Source organism: Apus apus, chromosome 2 (genome assembly GCF_020740795.1).
Source record: "Apus apus isolate bApuApu2 chromosome 2, bApuApu2.pri.cur, whole genome shotgun sequence".
Lineage (NCBI taxonomy): Eukaryota > Metazoa > Chordata > Aves > Apodiformes > Apodidae > Apus > Apus apus.
Window position 1 is genome coordinate 88,246,329 of NC_067283.1, and position 21,435 is coordinate 88,267,763.

Consider the following 21,435-nt stretch of genomic DNA (forward strand, 5'->3'; position numbering starts at 1 on the left):
GCAGAAAATATATCTGTCAGTGTTTTGCAGTGAATGTCTTACATTACTTGAACAATCAGAGCACCTAAGCAGCACTCTGCAGAGTAAGAATCAGAAAGATTATCTTACTTCTGGTACTAACTTGTAACACAGAGATGCTACTTTGCTTACAGTACATATCTCAGATTAGGACCATTGCTGTGATAAAATGAAAAGTGACTGCTAACCCCTGCTAAAAGTGACTGCTAACCATAAAAATACAGCTACTAAAATACAATTTAATTTCATACTGATAAAACAACTGACAGATTGAGACAAAACATTCACAGCTGAATGTACAGATAATTGTTTTGTGATTTTCAGTATCTAGACAGACTGAAGATAACCTAATCAGACCTGGCACAACGTAGAAATCCAAAATTTGTAACATAATATGTAATACACTTCAACACAGTTAAAAGGCACTGGTGTTTCTCAATAAATGTCTCTGCACTGGCAAATGAGAAGAGATAAAGAACAGAACATGCATGCATAGGAAATGTATGCTAAGTGCCCAGGACAGAAGGACAAAAAGTTTACCAATTCTCTTCAAAATACGATTTTCTGATTTTTTCACTTACTCCACTTGTATTTGCTGTCAATGTCAAATAAGAGAGCAGCAGTCTTTTTTTTTCCTCTTATACTTGATCTGAACAAAGCAGCCATAAATGGAGAGGCACTCAAAAGCAGAGTGGGATTTCTACTAGAAATTATTCATATGCTTAAGGACACAGGTATGTTACACAGTAAGAAAAAAACAATGCATTTTTTATAGGAACAGGTTAAATAAATATAGCTACAGAGGTTCTAAAAATCCCAACTGAATACTTCAGAATGGGAAGACAGATTAGATGGAAAGGAGCTAAGTATGCCTGTAACTCTGAACGGATGAAGTCAACTAATATTCCTACTCAAAGATGGGACACAGAAGTACTATGCTTGCAACTGGAGGACCACCACTGGGAGACTACAGCTCAACAGAGCCACTGAGGAAGCTCACTTTCAGCAGAGAGCTCTGATGACATCCACCGCTTTGTGGCAGGTAGGGAAAGCTACAAGAAAACTTTTAAGTGGAAGTTATTCCACGGCCACATTTGAAAGATGCTTCATACTGGAGTATTTGAAACATACGTTACTAAAGAGGCAGGGAATCTTTGCAGAAGTCCTGTGCTGTGCACCAACACAGCCTGTACCACTGCTGAGCACCTGCTGTGGTGAGGTGGGCAAGCTAAGCACAGCCCACCACCAGTCACTCACCACCTGATACCCCACACAGGACTGAGCCAAGAGGTTTTGAGCCAGACACCTGGAGGCTGTGAACACTCTCCAGTCTGCTGCTTCCCCCCTCTCCTCGAATTCAGCAGAAGAGGGCTACCTTTGTTGGTAAGGATCAGTAAGGTATAGGCTGGAAATCAGATTGCTACTTCAGCTTTTGGAAGCTGACAACTTGAGATGTGGGTTTTTAGTTGTGTGATGATTTTTAGTGCAGTTTTATCTGACCCAACATATAAAATGACTCATCAATTGGACAAGGGTCAAAATCACAGTAATGCTGAGGCCTGCCTACAGCTTCAGTTCCCTTACAAGCTATAACACCTAAGCTTTGTTAACAGGATATCACAGCAGTAATAAAGTTAAAAATAAGTTAAAAACATTAAGTGAAAATATATTCATTTTTGCATGTTTAGTGATGAGTCACATGCTTATGAAATCTGAAAGGCTAAATGAAGACATTTTGAAAACTTACAGGATTTTTATGCTGCACTTCCAGTGCTCCTGATTCTCACCCCACAAAATGTTACCCACCTCTGATTTAGAGCCTCTTCCCAGGCAATGTTTTTCAAGGGATGTATTTTGAGTTTGTAAAATTGTTTCTGAACCTCACTTTTACCCACTCCCCCAAAAAACTAAAAATAATCAAAGCTAGTTTGCTAAGATAAACTAAAATAAAATCCAAGACGTGATCCAAACCATCATGCACTTGTAACACAGCAGTTGACTGCAAAGAGTATTTCAGTGGGCTAATATGCAGTGTCAGACAACCACAAGCTGCATTTCAAAACAATACAAAAGCAGAAGGGACCACACAGGATCTAAGGAGCAAGAAAATATATCAATCACAAATTATGAGACTCTCACTCATCCCATCCTCTTAACTGACTCCACCAAAGGAATAAGTCTTCCATATAACCACCAAGACAGTGTTGTTTTGGTTTTTAAAGTCATCTGGGGACACTTCCATACCATTCTGATAAATGTACTGTACCATTGCTTTCATAAATTCCCTTTGACCTTGTATGATTTGCAGAGCTATCCAGAAAGAGAGGTCAATGCAAGACAGTTATATCTTTGGATGCTTTATCTGATACTAATCCCACATCAACTCACCCTATATATTCTTCAGGTAGCAACATAATACTGAAAAATTTGTTAACATTTCCCCTGCTTTGTGTATGAAAACTCCTGTGTACTGCTGCAGAAATAAGAGAGATAACATGGACTAAAGCAAGTTGGAATAGCAAATGGCCGTAACAGCCAAATATAATTCCACACAACCTTTGCATGAGTCTAGTTTTAATTTGCTTTACAGGACAATTGGCCAAACAATGACAGTTGTCATAAAAAATATCCTCTCCATTAAGTAAATCTCATTTTTCTTTCCAAAAGAAAATTAAAGGTATACTCTGAGCATTCAGTGGCTCATTTTCAAGATCAGCCTATACAGATTTTTCTTAACAAAACAAAGCAATTCAGTTAAAATGTAATGTAATGACATAGCCATATTGCTTTTGGCTATGTTAACTTTAAAAAACATGCCAATTAAGCTATTTTTCTTTAGGTTTTATTAGAAAAAGCAGCAGATCAACATTACAATTCCGTGTCTAATCTAAATATGCACTTGACAATGAAGCACATCTGAATATGAAGTGAAAAAGGATTCCAGAAAACCTTCAGCTTTGCTGATCTCCTGCTAACCCAAATCATGTATCTTTTCTTCTAGGTTTCTAATGACTGAAATAAAACAAGGAATAAAAGATGTATTGCTATAAAACAGAACTGTAACACAGTAGTATGAGTCTTGGGTGCTAAGTGTAATCCCGTCAAGTTAACTTAATTTCAAAGTGTACTTAAATCTTTTGTTTGGCCATGAAAGTCCATGAGCTGACTGACTCAAGTATAAACTGAAATGGCAGGTCTGGACAAAAAAAAAGTTAAGACAGCATGTTAACCTCCAGTTTTCACACAGTAATAAAAAGATACAATTCCAACAGGCAAGACATTTAAAGAAAATAATGAAAAAAAGTTGATCTGACATTCAAGAGCTAAGTTTATTCTTATGCTCATTTTGTTTGTGCCCAAAATAATTTTAGACCCACCAGAAAGAAAAAAAAAGTATTTATGGACTATCACACAATTGAAAAAGAGAAACACCATTTGACTTGGTTATTTTTCCCCACTGAGGTATAAAATCTACATATAAATTTGATACTTCACTATAACAAATTGTACTTCTCATAGTTCTGATTTAGTTTCCATTAAACCCTGTTTACTTTTTGTTTTTAAACCACAGAATTCTTATGCCATGTTACTGAATCTGGTCCAGCTCTCTTTTATTTGTGTATCTATATTTAGCAGTCTGGTTACCACTGCTAACCAGGAAAAAAAAAATTCTTGGAACTTTCTTCATTACAACAGCACTTTCAGCAGAGGTTACTGATGTGCAAGCAAACTACAATGATATGCAGCTCTTCAGAGAGACTATTTCATTGATTATGTTTCCACTGTCCAAACATTCGCTAAATTATTTGCTGGAAGAAACTCTTTTGGTCTTGTAAACATCAGTGGGTGCACTAGTATGTGTGGTAGCTTCACATCCTTATACAGGAAGGCTGGTTCACAGCTACTGAGAAGCTGCACGAGTTCTATCAGTTGACAAACTGTGGATTCTGCTGAGCAGAAGTTTCTTCTGTTGCTACTTCAGGGTGTAGCCAAAGTATCAGCCGAGGTAGCCCAGTCAGTCCTTGCTTTGCTTTAGAACCTCTCAGAATATTTCTGGAAGGGTGACATTGCGAAGCAGCCACTGCTGGGAGCGGCTGCCGTTGCAGTCTCTGATGCTGGGTACCTGGCTGTCCTCTTCGGTGGCTTTGTCCAGGCACTGGTTACTGTTCACATGCAACAGGGTTAATTTCTTGAAGACAAAATAAAAATAAATTAGTTTTACAAAAATCACCAGGCATCAGGTAATAAAAAAGTTTCTAGTGGCCATTAAAATTATTCCTGATGTAAACAGGAACTAGACAAGACCCCTTGGTTATGGACTCCAGATCCCAGTTCAAAATAAGGCTTCCATATGCCATTTGATGTTGTAGATACTAAAAACATTGTTTTGTGAAGAACAGAACAGTCTGAAACTTCTAAATTACGTTCTTTCTATCCATCAGTCTTTAAATATGACTACACAGCTGGGAATCTTTGAGGAGTCAGAAATTACAGTTTGGTAAGGTATACAATTTTGACCATTAGTTTTAATCGTAGTTTTGATCAGCTCAGAATGAACACACTGAATATGTATTCAAAAGTCCACTTTTTTTCCTCATTTGGGGATACAATACTGACCTTACACTGTTAATTTTTGTACGATGCTCTATTTAAAAACCATGTTCTTAAAAAAAAAGTGTACAAATACACACACAGGTGGATGTTTTCCCAGTATCTACTAATCTTACATTTGCAATCTTCCATACAGCACTTCAACTACCTCAGCACTATCCCCTCACACAGGAGAGATCTTCAGAAGCTGCACTTCCTGCTACCATATAATGCATACTTAGCAGCGCACCAACTTGTCTATGGTACCGACTGGCATTACTATCAGTATTTCTTCTCTCACTCAGCAGCACAACCAGGACACTGGACTGACTGAAAAGCAGCAGAACAGGCAGGACTTTTGTGCATGAGTAGCAGAAGGTAAAAAAACATAACAAAAACCAGAGCACATCTCCTACACTCATACAACAGCTGAAGAACGGAGCTGGAACAGACTTAAGCAAATAACTAATGCACAGCTTTTTTGTTTTTCCTCCTTTCTTTTCCTTCCATTAAGGGAAAGGGGCTTCTTACACACCTGCTGAACAGAAAGAGAAGGGGAAAAAAATCCAGAAAATTCACCCAACTACATGGGCAAGAGGTCTTGCTAAGTATTCTCTAACTTCTGTGCTTTATTACCCAGCTTTCAGTACAGCTCTGAACATTATATCTAGATTTTCCACTAACAGAATAAAGACAAAAACCACACACCACAAAATTTATGTCTGGACATTGATATGGGGGAGGTCTGTTTTACAGTCTGTAGCAATCACTGCAAGACAGACTATCACAATTAGGTGTCTGTAGATGCAATGTTCTTAGCACTGATAAAGTAGATATAAAATAAAAAGGACTTGCTGTTTGGGGAATCACTGCATATAGCAATATTACTTGTCTTATTGAAGTTAGATAAACTAACAGCATTAAAAACAAGAATGAATGGCTGCCAAGACTCAAATCTAATAATGTCAGCTAACATTTAATCCTGAAAGCCTTCAACAACTTTCTTCAGTCTCCTATCAGTAGCTGATAGCAATGTGCAGAAATCCTAGTTGAGATCCACTGTCTTCCACAATTACTGTCATCCTAATAAAAAAATCATCATTCATACATATTCCCTTTTATTGTTAAAAGTTGTAGATTTCATTAACACCCCAGCTGCTAAAATCTATAGCAAGTCTATTGAGTTAGAAATACCCTCTCCCCCTTTAAAAATAAATAAATAGTGAAATAACTTTTTAGTACCTAAATATCTACATGTTCTCTTTATCAAATAGTCACAATTATTATAGTGGCAAGATTCCTCTTCCGCAACTTGCCTTGCAACTGTCCTTTGCAATAATTGATTTATATTAACAAGCTTGAGAATTTTCTTTTTTGCTAATGAGCCATACCCTGAAGTCAGTTCTTGACAGCACTACTCAATCACAAAATTGCCTATGAAACTTGCAAATCATAATGACAACGAAGAGATCAACAGTCAATAATTTCCAGATACAGCAGTTCAACATATGAACTTCAAAATAAATTTGAACTTAATGTACAAGAAAGAAAATTACTAAAATAAAGCAGCTTTAAGCAACTCTACCTTAACCATGCCATGACTAGTAATGTAAAACCTTCCTTATAATTTTGCGATGCTGATATTTTAACTAGGAAAGTATTTCTTCTGTATCTTTTGTAAGGTAAGACACCTGGTGCTGAAATTTGTTACAAGATCATTAGCACTGCCTTTTACTGGACCAGTAAATGCATGGAATATTTTTCCATTGTTGATATCACCTTAACAGAGCACTACACTAGCAGATTATCTTTCTTCAGAGGATGTGAAAGCACACTGAAACTATTCCTCTAAGAGCTCTCTAAAAACTCACCAGGTAACTAAATTAATACAGATATCCACAAAGTGACTAAACCAGAATTATTGATGGGAGTGGAACATAATCCTGACTTTGTTTCCTGTTTTGACTGTCAAATATTGATCTCACAAAGCAACATGTTGCTCTGTAGGCTCATGGAAAAAAAATGTTGTCCCATTTTAATGTCACAAGTCATTAGAAGACTTACCACTGGATCATATTCCCAAAGCTGATTTCCTTTTAGATGGTGGCACTTGAGCATCGTTACTGGCCCATTAAGTTTAGATACATCTAAACACAAATCATCCGTTCGAATTTCTTTGTTGGCAGTATAAGAGAAAACCTAAACAGAAAATGAATGAGAGGAACTGAAAAAAGTTCAACTAAAAGACTACCAGGATGAGGGGAAGAGGGAACACCTGTGCATTACTTCATTAAGATCCAAGAAACCACTTTTTTTTTCCCTGTCTTCAGCACGTAGAGAAAGAAAAATTTTTTAAGGGAATAAATATACTATATGAAAAAGCTCTTCAGACAAAATTGACATTTTTAAGTTGCAGACTGCTTCCTGCACAGAAACAGGATGATTCCCAAAACAGGTAATCTTTGTATACCAGAAAATAATTCACCAAGAATTATTGAAGTAGAATGAAAAAACAGATGTAAAACAAATTCCAGAACCAACACTCAGAAAACTGTACACTGAAAAAACATTTCAGGTACAGGCATATTTGGGTTTTTTTAAAGTAGCCTGATCTAGTAGGAGGTGTCCCTGCCCATGCAGGGGATTTGAACTAGATGATCTTTAAGGTCCCTTCCAACTCAAACAATTCTATGATTCTATGAAACAGGAAGTCTAACCAGGAAACAGTCTCAGAGAACCTACAGGAGATGAAGCTTGGCTTACAGCAGCCTCCTACTCCTCCTCTCATTTAACTTTTTGCTTGAAAGTTTATCTAAAATCTGTTGCAATCAGGACTCAAAAAGCTACAACAGACAATCAACCACCAAATCTCATGCCTGTCCTCTTCCAGGCATCTTCAGTGACAGCTTCTTTAAATATACTTAAGATGTACAGTTTAAGGATAACTACTGTAATAACAAAAATATTGTTCTGATGAGAAGTAGTGTTCCAAATAATTCAATACATTAAGATCATAAAATATTGTCACCTGATTGCCACCCATCCCATGGCAGTTGAAGATTCCAACTTTCTCATTTTCTTTTCTTGCCATGTTATCCAGACATTGATTTGTCTCCACATTTCTTATCTAGAAGTGAAAAACAGCACATTACCAAAGGCTGCTGTTTTTAGACAAGAATTAGGCTCATCTCAAACCACACTGGCATCAGTTCTCTCTGCTGTACACCCAGAGGTTATGTGAACAAAATAGAAATACAGGAACTGTACTATGAGAGACCACTATCTGACACTTCAACTCCCAAGCAAATGCTTGAGCTACCAGGTTATAGAATCATGTTTGTTTCTTTGTTTTCTTTTGGGGATCTTTGCATCTTGGGGATTCTTTCTGCTCAAAGACTCAGCTACAGCATAGTCAACACAATTAAATCTCCAACCCAAAATTACCAGAAATTTTAAAGCACACTCCTGGGCACAGTAGGTTTAATTCCCTTTGAAATCACGGGTGACTGAGTTCAATTTTCTCCCTTCTTGAGTTACAGCTTTAATCCCTCTATTACTACACAGTAAGTAGGCATGAATATCAGTCTCCTGACATTCATGCAGCAGCATGAATGCCTGCTCCATTTTGTTAAAAACGTTTCTTTAAAAACAAACAGTACAAAATCATCCAACAAAAGGCCCTATATTTGGGTCAACATGACTTATAGGGGAGAGCAGATGCCTGCTTATTCATGACACCATCATCTGTCCTACCTCTACAGTCACTTAAGACATATTAACAAACAAAAAAAAAAAGATGCCCAGCAAAAGTTAGGGATCACTGGAGTTTGCAGGTCTGACAAGAGTTCTGGGAGTGAAGATACAAGCAATTTTTAGGCAAAGTCCTTGCTTGACCTGGTCTATTTTTTTAAGCAAAGCACTGCTCATATTCCACATAGAGAATGTTAAACAGAAAGTTATTCATAAATATACATTTCTGAAGGAGTATTTCTAGAGCCCTTCTATATGACACTTACTACTGTAGTAAAAAAGGGAGAGTGCTGAAATTACAGTACTATATACCAAAGCTCAGATTTCTGCCCCACTGAGAAGCTCAATATATCACTTTGCACATGAAAGTAACACAGGTGCAAGACACTTGAACCTCACTGGAGGTAACTTGTTTGCCCTAATCAGTTCAGCATATAAGCAACTTACTGCACAACATACTTTACATAGGGTAGATAAGTATGTATGATAAAAATCTTACCTCTCCCAGAGAAAAATAATGACGTGGAATTTGGGAATCAGGATAAACATTCTCCAGGTACCAGGAGAAAGGCTTGCACTGGAGCTTGCGTCTTAGTCCAAGTCGTGATGATATGTCCCCATAATCAACTTTAGTAACTCCTGTTGAAACAAAAGTTGTATTTAATGGCTGCTAGTAAACTTTATGTAATTCCACTTCATAGAGAAGTGATTAGTATAATATACTGCTTACATGAAAGACTCTTCAGAAAAAGTCCTCTCTACACAAAAAACTAGTGGGTTGTTTGCATTTTTTTTTAATACAGCATTATGCTGTTTATATTTTCAGAGAGATCACATCAGTCTCTACTAAGACTTTTTTTCCAGAAAATTATACTAAATATGGAATCACTACATCTGACAGTTTCTTACCTGTGGTTTATGGAACAATTTGAACACAATTGCTTACTAAGTTATCACAGGAGAAAGACTGAAACTGTTATAGTCACTAATGCCATTCTAGCCACAATGGCATCCGGGGTGCGTGTCTACACAGTGTAACATCGCAGTCTCCTACGGAGTAAGGAGAATTCCATTTTAATTTAATTCTGTAAGGCTGGTACCACTGCTGGACCCTTCATTATCTAACAGTACAGTCAGAAAGCAGAATCTTTTAGTAATTCAGTATTTGTTCAATATAACTGCAGCATATGCAGAAAGTATGTTCACCATTAGGACTGTTATCTGTTTGGTGTGATATTTTGCTTGCCTTTGTTCTCCTCTGTTCTTCATTTATCAGAGTGCTCATTCTTCCCCTATCTTCCCAGTCCTTTATGGTTGTTTGAATACCTTCCGAAAATCAATTTCTGCACATCCCATTTGCACATGGGTTGAGGAAGGTGTTTATGATCAGATTTTTTTTTGCCACATCAGAATGAAGCACTATAGTAACTAATATTGCATTAATTAATTAATTATGGGTACGATAAATCCTGGTTTTCGGGCATCACATTCTGGTTTGAATTTTCCACAGTTCACTCCCTACTACACAGGCCAAACATAATACACTACAAAAAAACTCAAACCAAACAAAAACTCAACCCAAAAAAGAATAGGTCTAAGGAATTTAAATTCCCCTCCCAGACCCCAAATATAGTTCCACTGACCACCACACTATACACTTCCAGCTGCATATATTTTTCAGAAATCTCTCCACTTAGAGAACTGTGAATTACATTTAAAATTTATGACCTTTTGAAACAGAGTTCAAGACATTTCCAAGTTGGCATACTGTGTTATTAAATTGACTTGCCAGCAGATGGTGTATTGCTACTTAGACGGGTATCTGCATAATTTCAGCTAAATGTTTGTAAATATCAATAAAAGCAATAGTGATTTCAGTATTCCAGAAAGAATAAATGCTAGCTAGGCTTTTAGATATTTTTTTTTTTAAATAAGTTTTTAAAAAAAAATTATAGGGAACTATATTGGTAAGAGAATGAAAGCAAAGAAAGCTTGTTTTTTAATGAATTTTTTATTGGTGTAATGAAATTTTAGAATCTCCTAAAATAGAAGCCCAAAAAACTTCAGTCTGGGCTTTCCAGTAACAAAAGAAATCCCTAACAAAATGAAAACACAAACAAAAAAACCCAAATAAAATCCATCCCAAAACAGTGCCCTATCTTCACCCCCTCTACACCAAAAGGAGAACTTTCTCAAGAGATAATGAAGGAAGAAGAGTATGTGATGAAAAAGCAGCTGATGGATGAAATAGTTATGTCATGCTTACAACGACCTTATGATACTCAAAACTCATTCATCAGAGTTTGCTACACTGACCTTTGGAAAACAAAACTGCTAAGGCTTTGTCATATCACTGAATGGCAACAAGAACTAAGGTCACAACCATAAAGAATTATATGTAAAATGATACTAAATAGCATACAAGCATGCTGTTTCTTAAAGCAGTTTTAAATATCACCACGTAGAAAGAAAAGTGCCAGCTGATATTCCCTCCACAGTAATGAAAAAAAAAAAGCTGTGTATTATATGTCATTTAACCATTTTTAGTCTGAAATATTTTTTTTTAATCCTCTCTGAAGTTAAGTCTGCCCCAATCTTATACTGACATATCAACTACAGTCAGACTACAGATAGCATCAAGTTAGCAGATGGACTGAATCACTGAACCAGTGTAGTTTCCTTAGGGGTGTCCTCTTAATAGGGCTGAATTACTCTGCTTCCCAGGTTTCTGGTACCTCATTTATATTACACAAAACTAGTTTGAGTGTTCCTATGCCGATAATACCGAGCTGTGGGGAGTAGTTGACACCCTAGATGGAAGTGATGCCAACCAGAGGGACCTTGACAGGCTGGAGAGGTGGGCCAGTGCCAGCCTCATCAAGTTCAATAAGGCCAAGTGTAGGATCCTGCACCTGGGTTGGCACAACCCCAGACACAAATACAGGCTGGGGGAAGAAAGGCTGGAGAGCAGTCCTGAGGAGAAGGACTTGGGGGTGGTAATACAGGAGAAGCTCAACATGAGCCACCAGTGTGTGCTGGAGCCCAGAGAGCAACTGCATCCTGGGCTGCATCAAAAGAAGTGTGGCCAGCAGGGTCAGGAAGAGGATTCTGCTCTTCTGCTCTGGTCAGACTCCACCTGGAGTACTGTGTACAGTTCTGGTGCCCTCAGTACAAGAAAGATATAGACCTACTGGAGAGGGTCCAGAGATGGGCCACCAAGGTGATGAATGGCCTGGAGCACCTCTGCTATGAAGACAGGCTGAGAGAGTTGGGGCTGTTCAGCCTAGAGAAAAGAAGGCTGCAGGGAGACCCTAGAGTGGCCTTCCAGTACTTGAAAGGGGCCTACAGGAAAGCTGGGGAGGGATTTTCACCAAAAAGGGCAGTGACAGGACAAGGGGTGATGGTTTTAAACTGAAAGAGCGTAGATTTAGGTTAGACATTGGAAGTAATTCTTCACCATGAGGGTGGTAAGGTGCTGGAATAGGTTACCAAGGGAGGTTGTGGAAGCTCCCTCCCTGGAGGTGTTCAAGGCCAGGTTGGATGAGGCTTTGTGCAGCCTGGTCTAGTGTGAGGTGTCCCTGCTCATAGCAGGGCGGTTGGAATCTGATGTTCTTTAAGGTGCCTTCCAACCTTAACCATTCTATGATTCATTCTATGATTCTGTGCAATAGCAGCATGCAGTGCAGTGGCAGCTACTTATGGGTAACAGTTCTTCTGTGGAAAAAAAATATGGAAGCAAACTAAGAAAACTGCACAACAAGTCATATAAAAAATTAAGTATATCTCTAAATCACTATCGCCTTCACAGACCAGTAAAATCTATATACCAGCAGTGACATATACTTTCCAGTGGTTTTGTACCTGTTTTTAAAGGCTGGTCTACAAAAAAACAAACCAAAACAAAAAATAATGAACCACAAAACAAGAATTAGACCAAGTCTTCCTCCCAGGAGATAATTATGCCAGATTCTGCAAGTATGTGCATCACGAAGACAATCACGTCCACTATCTGTTCTTTCAAATATTTTGATTTAATTAAAAATAAACAATCTGAAATAGTGATTACTACTGTTGTCTTTACTTGACCATATAATATAGATATCCCCCTCTATCAATTACATTGAAAGCACGAACCTCCCTGATGATTCAATTTGTCACACAGCTTGCTGTTTGCTGTGGGCAAACGGTATGATTTTTTCACACATATGCCTGAAGAAGTACTCAAAAATAAATATTGATAAGGCAAAAATCCCCACATCAAACCATCCAACTACACCATCACCAGAGCTGTTCTTTACAAATGTAAGACATCTCAGCACTTTCTTCTTCTGTCACTGTTCTAGAAGTTTGATATACAGTATCAGACTTCTCTGATCAGCAATATAAAATGGTCTTTCCTTATACCTTTATAAAAGCATACAAAAATTATGTCTATCACTAGAATACCCCTTCTTCAGTTTAATTTTCTTTGCCACCTCATATTTACGCTTCTCATCAGCCATGTTGCAACAGTTCTCTCATTCTCAGAATTTCAAAAGAGCTGAAGATTTTCTTGCCAAGTTAATATGTGGCAATACATTTATGTTAAAACGCTTTGAAAAAAAAGGATGAAGTTTTCATCGAGATTATAAATTGCTCAATCATTTTCAAAAGCACAGTATGAGAACTGTTTCATCTGAAACTAGTCTCCTGTTAAAAATCATATAACTTGTTTTTTATTCAGTATTATGAAACTCGATAAGCAATAACCATTTTAAACCAATTTGAATAGCTACATTATTTGCATTCCCAATTAAAGATAATAGGGAATACTGGCTGAAAACAAGAACACATGGAATCACTCAGTACATATTTTTAACACAGGCTTAGCTACATTGCCAGACCTGTCATTGGGGGCTCAGCCTTCTGTCCTCCTCACCACCCATAAATAAAAACATTATCCCTGTACATAATTAATAGGGACTTACTGCACTTGTCAAGAGACAAGTGTGTGCAGTGATTAGAAACTCAGCTTACTGACCCAATTTTCAGGACAAAACACCTATGTCTCTGTCTAGACAGCTCTTGCTCAGGTAATTCCGTTATCTGTCTTTTCAAGCCTTCTGCCTCTCCAGTTAGTCCCAGTGCAATGGAAGATACCTTCTGGGGCAAACTTTGTGTCAACAATAAAATTAATTTCCATACAAGCCTGGTGATGCTGTCATCTCGTGAAGCCTAATCTTGGGCAACCCAGTCCCAGTATTTTAGGCTGGTGAAAGTGATGAAATGAAAACACTAGAAAGAAAGCAATGCGAGACATCACAGAATAGAGCAACTTGAGCCAGGAATCAGACTATTCACCTGCACATGTTGGATCTGCTTTCTGAAATCCTAAGACGAAATGGCCTGGGAAACAGCACCATGCTGTATTGCATAACTGTGAGGAAAACTGTTGGCTACTGAGATTAGATTACAGCTTGTGCCATTACTATCATGGAGAAGAACTGTTGTGTACAGTAAGATAGGCTTGATTTTGGCTGAGCAACAGTTGCTGCAATATTTTCCTGCCCAACCTGTATCTGTACCTAACCACTTCTAAGCAGAGAGATGGCTTCTAAAATGTGTGAAAGCTTAAAAGAGACAAGTAACAATTTCTACTAGACTGCACGTACTAAAGAAAAAAGGACGACAGGCTTACTTTTCAAGAGGGTAGCTCTCCATTTAACTACATAACATTAACAGTAAAAAGTCTCTTGAGTTACTATCATTCAAGCAGTAAGCCTTTCCCCTTCAGACAACAAAGCTACCTGAGAATCCTAGGTTTGCAATCCCTCTTGATTCACTATCTTAGGGGACCAGAAGAGAAAGGGCATAAAGGAGGAAACAATTTTCTTGTTAGCTAGGCTCAGTGATGCCTGTCAGTATATTACCTCCTTCAGAAACCAATTTTCTCATCTGTGTCAACTACTGAGAAAAAACACAGATGCAGAGAGGATTGTCTGTTTTCCTTGCTCATCTGCACCCAGGCTTGCAAACCAGCATTAGCTTAAAAATTCTCACCTTGCTCCTTGCAAGAAGTCATGACACTATCACAGTAATATTAAAGTACACACAGTACTAGCAAAGAGTTTCACAGGCTGTGTACTGTACTCTGCTGAGGGTCACTACACCATCATTCTGCGAGAACTGAACATTTACAATTTATTTTAGAAGGATACCTAGAAAGGCAGAGTATGGCTAAATGAGCCAACACAGCAGAGGTAACTGAGTTCCTAAGATAACTACTGACCAGAAAGATTCATTGAAATTTACATTGTTATTTGCTGTCAACAGGTAAAATCAGAGTCTGCAAAAGTCAGGTATGACTGGAGATACCAGAACAACAACAGTGAGGTGTTTGTGAATGACAGGTATTCTATCATAGCTAAGAATGAACCACACTAGTAACCACTCTCTTTGCAGCCTAAGGCAACAAAACAATTTCAGAGTAACCCAACTTATTCAGGTGCTATATGATCCTATTCTTGAAACACCTGGAAATGCTAGTACCAAAGTTTAGTGCAGTGTCAATACAGATACACAAATGAGGTGGCGTTCCAGTCAGTAGGTACAGATGCTCTACAGGGAGCTTGGCAAGAACACACCCAAATCCACATATCATTATTAGCATAAAAACTATGCAGACACACATCTTTTGAAAGGAAAGAAAATACACAGTGCAGTTATAGATAATTGCTTAAGTTACTTTCACCACTTCAAAATGTTTACCATAATCTATTTTTAATTAAATTCTTTCACTCCTGTCCTACAATGGGAGAAAGCATGCATATTCTGCAATACTGCAAAGCTATGAAATAAAGTCCTATCAAAACAAAACCCTATAAAACTCAAACTGTATGCCTCCTCTTTTGGCTTACTGTTACCACACAAAATGGAAGGACTACAGAGATTTTATGTAAAGTTACAGAGCCATATCATGGTATTCAGTAATTTACATTGATTTTTAAGAATTGGCTTATTTTTTTTACTTAGGTGTTCCAGATACTTAATAGATTTTAAAATCCCTCTTGCCATGGATACATAAAAGCAATCTTAACCAAAAACTATTACACCTGTTTATAGACAACTTTTCTAAATGATATATCTATAGATGTCATGTTTAACTTCATAATGCTTTATTAATAACAATACGGGGCACTAACAATAAGCTGTTTGCTTCTGATTTCAGCTAAATAGCTTTTAGTAGTAGTAAGGATTATTTTTTTTAATTAAAATCCTACAGAGTCTTATTTGCATACTGGATTTTCTTAAGATAAAACACCAACAAAAATCTGCAGTCATTTGTTCTCACAAGTATTCTTAAAACCTGTAATCTAGAATTTGACACTGTTCAGACTCATACTACACTGTTTTACAGCTTCTGTGTTTCAATACTAAAGTAGACTCAATAAACAAGGCATAAGGAAATACTGCTTTTAAAGATACGCCTTTGAAAAAGCAGACATGGCATACAGAACTACCACTTATTATTTGAATTGAATGTTTCTAATGTTTCAAGTATTTAGAGAGGAAGCCTGTTGCTACACAAAGTTGTCTCTGTTTGTTGTTCTTCTAAACAACAACAAAAATATCCCCCTAGTGGAAAATAATAATTCAGTATTTCCCAGGCTTCCTTGTTTTTCCTGAAATATTTTTCTCCTCAGAAAGTTTGAGTTCATAGGAAATTTGCTCTCCTATTTTACATCCTCTTGTTTTGTTAAAATCCATTTTAAGAAACAATAAATATCACCACAGTCAAGTATATTGGCAGTTTGCCCCTATAAGTCTAGATAGTGAAGAGCAAACTCCACCAAGCCAAAAGATGTTAACTTTTGCCACTTGTGCTACTGGAAATCACTTCTGATGTATTCAGCCTGGAATCCCTACAACACAGAAGCCAGAGGCCAAACTCCAGCACATTGAGATGTATTTGCACAGCTAGTTTTAAGCACTATAGTTGAGCTCTTTGACGTTCCACCGAGCTTTAATTCTACTGCACATAAAGCTCATTCATAAATCATGTAAATGTTAAAAAAAAAATAATTAAAAAATACTTCAGGGCACATCTCTGGCTAACAAAATTATTTTTTAATTAAGGCCTTCCTTTTTTGTACATCTTAAGTGAGCTTTGTCTTACAAACCTCAAAGAAATAACATTTTTATTTAAATACTCTGGTTCTTTCCCAGTAGTAATAACATTTTAATTCTTAATAGGTATTTCTTATAACCAAGGACTTGCTTACCTGGAGAAATTATGTAAAAGAAGTTTTTGAATTCATCCATCCAGACTTCGGCAAGCCTTCTGTTATTTTTGTTGATTATCTGCCCTGTACCTCCTGGAAAAGTGTATGGTGTTGCTTTTCTGAACACATGCCCAACATGTGAACAAGTTACAATCTCCAAAGTGCCACCACATTGCCAAATCTAAAAGTGACAGAACAATTATTGCATAGCTTCAAGTGGTTAAAAAAAAAAAGCTTAAAATGTTAATAATTTGCTTCTGTTTAAGTTGGGGATACAGCATTAGTTAAGGTCTAGAACAAATACAGACTGCATGAAGAGAAATGTATGCCTGTTGCCTGCTTAAACAGATAAAGATGCTCACAGGCTGAGGAAAGCAGCATAGTAAGGAGCGTATTGGGCCTCACAGATTACTTTAGGGAAGTAGGCAAGCTGACAGCAAAGGAAGGAAAAGGCTCACATGAATCACAGGGAAGTAACAGGTGGTGCTTGCAGCCCAGAAAACCAACCACATCCTGGGGTGCACCAAAAGAAACACGGCCAGCAGGTCAAGGGAGGTGATTATGCCCCTCTGCTCTCGTGAAACCCCAAATGGAATACTGCGTCAAGTTCTGGAGCCCGCAACACAAGAAGGACATGGAGCTCCTGGAATGAGTCCAGAGGAAGGCCACAAAGATGATGAGAGGGATGGAGCACCTCTCCTATGAAGACAGGCTGAGAGAGTTGGGATTGTTTAGCCTGCAGAAGGGAAGGCTCTGGGGAGACCTTATAGCAGCCTTTCAGTACCTGAAGGAGCCTAGAGGAAAGCTGGGGAGGGACTTTTTGCAAGGCCATGTAGTGATAGGACAAGGGGGAATGGCTTAAAACTGGAAGAGGGATGATTTAGATTAGACATTAGGAGGAAATTCTTCTCTATGAGGGTGGTGAAACACTGGAAAAGGTTGTCCAGGGAAGTCGTGGTTGCCCCCTCCCTGGAATTGTTCAAGTCCAGGCTGGATGACACTCTCCATTGGAAAGCATCTCCATTGGAGGAATGTGACAGGAAGCAAAGTGCTAACTGCAACAGGAGAGGACACTAATGCAGGCAGCAAATCTGTGTATTACAGAACTCAATATGCATTGTCCCACAACACTGAAAAAGTGAGAGTTTTACCCACCCTGAAAGAAATTTCTAAGTTTTCTCCTCCCCAAATATCCATTCCAGCATCGTATGTTCCAATTTCCTGGAAGTAATCTCTGTCTATTGAAAAGAGACCTCCTGCCATTGTAGGTGTCCTGAGGGGAAGGAAAAGGGGAGGAAAACAAGACAAAAAATAAGCAGTCATATTTCACACTTACACTGACAAAATAGCTTTTTTTTTTTTCTCAAATTCCTAACATGTTCCTTCTCAGTAGGCTTCCATCCAAATTCATTTACCATTGATGTGCTTGCTGGCTCAAAGTTTTCCAGAGACAGAAACAGTTAGTGACAGTTCTCCCTATTTTCTCACATGAAATTGGGAGTCCAGATAGGGCAACAACCCCTAGAAAGCTGCTACCATTTCTGAGAAGACTTCTGCCTCCAATGCTGGTAACTCATAAAAAAGAAAGCAGTTTCTTACAGGAAATTTATACTTCTGGCAACTGCTCTTGAAAAAGTTATGGGCGGTCATGAAGTGATCTGCTTGCTTTCATTATTATTGCTTCATACAAGAAAATGGTACAGTCAGGGTTACATCCAGATTTTCTTACAAATTCGTTATTGATAAAAAAGAAAACTGAGAAGACCTCTGGATTTCTTAAGTGAAAAACATACAAACAAAAAAAACCCAGGAAAGACCATATCCTCAACTTTATTGTAAGTAAATATTGCTCACTTCTAAGAACAGTAAGGCCAGAAAATATAACTGGCATTTATTAAAAGTACACATTACACACAAGTTATCTGTCTTTCTCATGATTCTTTGTCATAACACCTACATGACACGCAGGTATAAATTCACCTCCCATCCATGCACTTGGAAGACATTAAGTTTATACATATCCACACACACAAGTATGTACACACATGCTGAAAATAAATTCATCTTTTCAGAATATTGTTAGAAAATATAAAAGTAAGCATCAATTAAAATACATCAGTATAAAAATAGTTAAAACTCATAAGTCACCAGCAACTTAATATGTCTGAAGTGAAAACCTAATTGCTTCCTTCATTACTAACAAAAAGTTACCAACAAGTGATTCACTTAGAAGAACATTTATGCTGTTCTTTCAACCAGATAAAAATGATGCTACAACACACTTCATTAAGTATGCACTAACAAGATTAACCTAAAAAGGATATGAATAAACATCAGAGGAACATTTTAACCAATTTAATAATTTCTCATTACCTAACAGGGAGGGTTCGATCTCCTTTCCGTCGATCCATCTCTCTCTGAGGAACAGGATACCAACGAAAATTCAACTTCCAGTTGAATCCACCATAGGTCATGTCAGAACCTGCCATATATTCAAAGGTGTCATCGCTAATTACATCAATGATGGGACACACTACGGTTCTCCTAGAAAAAGGAAAGAACAGAAACCAAAATGTCAAAAAAGTTGGCTTTGTTTTGTTTTAATTTTAATTAATCTAAGGGAAAGTATGCTTTTCTGATGCAATTTTGGCAACACTAGCTCTTTTTTAAAAATAGTACTTGCATTATTACCAATAATAAATATTTATCCCTCTACAGATGGAAACAGTTATCATAGCTTTCTCAATGCTACACAGTGATTGTATGTAAAATGAAAGCTTTCATTGCTAGTTAAGTGTTCAAGTAACTTGCATGTTTTGAAATGAAAAGTTAGTCACTAGCTCTGGCAAGTATTCTTATATCCCCTCAGGACTAAGAAATTATAGCCATTATTCACAAAATATAACTAGTGCATCAGACTCAACAGAAAGAAGCTTCCTTGTCACTGTCCCGACATTAAGCATATACTCACAGAAACTAATTCTAATCATTCTAAAGACTCTTAAATAACCACCATCAAGCATGCTTACTCTCACAGAAGGCTCTGGAAAAAGATTCAAGGTTTGCCACTAAAATTCAAAGGACTTATTTAGTTGGGCCATTTACACAAATTGTAACATTCAATATATTGTAGTCTCACAAAAATGTGTACTTATGTTCACTTAGCATTATGCCTTAGCACATTTCTAAACAAAGATTCCATCTATAGCCACAAGAACAAAACAGATACTTAGTATCTGGTCCATTTAATACCCTGTTTACTAGCAGACTAGTGTGCAAATACAGAGTTACTGGTCAGATGCATGAATGTTTTATTAAGTAGCCCATTCTCACTTGTGGGTTTTTTTCCTCTGAATACAATTTCCATCACACATGGTATAAGCGTTGTGAATTTTGACTTATGGTATAAATACAAAGCTATGTTACTGCAGTGTGGATGATGATTCCAGTAACTCTTCTAACTTTAGAATGCACTGCAGAGGAGCAAGCCACAGCACAGAATTCCACAATACGAATACATTACTAAATACAGAAACCACAATGAGAACCTGAAAACAGTAAGCCTGACAGATCTTGCTAACAGTGTTGGTGTTTCATGACATCAGGGTTCTATTTATTCCTCAAGAATATCTTCCCAACTTCAAGAAGAAATGGACCAGGCTGCAGACAGAAGACCTCAAATTCCATTGCTCTCTCAATATGTTCAGGACTTCTGCTATTTACTGCATTATCCCGTGCATCCCATATAAGCTCCACTTTAAACCAAATTTTACTTTTAAAAGTTGCACTGAATTAGCCTCTAAATCCTACACCCCCTCTCATCTCTTATGTATGAGAAATGCATGATTTATCCAACCCTTCAGAAAGTAGATATTTCCTTATAGGCTATACTGTAATACTTGGAACATTTCTTACTAACAAAAAGCCCAAAACCAATGTCAACCAATAGACAGATAATTAATTACCTGTCAGCTTTGATCCTTGCCAGCAGAGGTTCAAGCCAGCCTACTGTACATTCACAATGAGCATCTAAGAAGGTGATGACCTGGCCTTTAGATGCAGCAGCCCCCTTTAATCTGGCTCTAATCAATCCAGAACGCTGTTCCATTCGAATCACATGGACAGGTACTTTTAATTTTCTCACATAATTTTCCAGTGGCCTTTTCAAGAAGTCTGAAAAAAAATGATCAAAAACCATGGAAACTATCAGTTACATTGCTCAGCTTTGTAATTATGTTTTTTAATGAAGAGGCTTGAATTAGGAAACCCTTCCCCTTTTCTATCTTTTTGTACTTTCTCAGCTAGTTTCCTCTGCTGCTAATTCTGCACTTCACAATACGTCCTTCAACATTTCCATGTGTTTTCACTTGACAGAGCAGGAAGTTCCTCCTCCTCTTCACTTCTTTATTACGGGAAATACAAAAACTAAGAGTGTAGAACGCTTCCACAGAAACCAGATGGGATAGGCAAATTTTTATTGTGGAGTAGATGTGACTCTTATTTTGAAAAACATATGCATAAGTGTTCTTGGATATAATACTTGTCTACCAACAAAATATAGGAAATGATCCCACTAGCTGAACACAGTTAATTACCTCTTACATGAATGTAACTTACAGATACTTTCTTTGCAATAAGTTTTAAACCTGATAAAATTAACTTCTCAAATGTGCTTTCTCTAGATATTTCTGGCTATTTTTTAAATTAAATTATCACTACAATGCCTAAAAGCAAAAATAAAGACAATCATACATAAATATTGATATCATTAACAAGCCTCTGTTCAGCTGAGGAATGCATTATTCAAAATACATGA

At 37.4% G+C, this 21,435-nt stretch overlaps 1 protein-coding gene across 3 annotated transcripts in view; it reads right to left on the bottom strand.

The window, feature by feature from the left end:
- Nucleotides 1–3,328: 3,328 nt before the first annotated feature.
- The window catches only part of GALNT1 (polypeptide N-acetylgalactosaminyltransferase 1), a 101,421-nt gene continuing 83,314 nt past the window's right edge, over nucleotides 3,329–21,435 (bottom strand). For all 3 annotated transcript variants that reach the window (XM_051612612.1, XM_051612613.1, XM_051612611.1), the window contains exons 6-13: nucleotides 20,585–20,792; nucleotides 18,993–19,163; nucleotides 17,775–17,892; nucleotides 16,620–16,800; nucleotides 8,858–8,997; nucleotides 7,637–7,735; nucleotides 6,673–6,807; nucleotides 3,329–4,207 (exon numbers count right to left, since the gene is read on the bottom strand). In XM_051612612.1, the coding sequence (XP_051468572.1) occupies nucleotides 4,061–4,207; nucleotides 6,673–6,807; nucleotides 7,637–7,735; nucleotides 8,858–8,997; nucleotides 16,620–16,800; nucleotides 17,775–17,892; nucleotides 18,993–19,163; nucleotides 20,585–20,792 (1,199 nt within the window). In that variant the 3' untranslated portion in view covers nucleotides 3,329–4,060. The remainder of the gene's footprint in view (nucleotides 4,208–6,672; nucleotides 6,808–7,636; nucleotides 7,736–8,857; nucleotides 8,998–16,619; nucleotides 16,801–17,774; nucleotides 17,893–18,992; nucleotides 19,164–20,584; nucleotides 20,793–21,435) is intronic.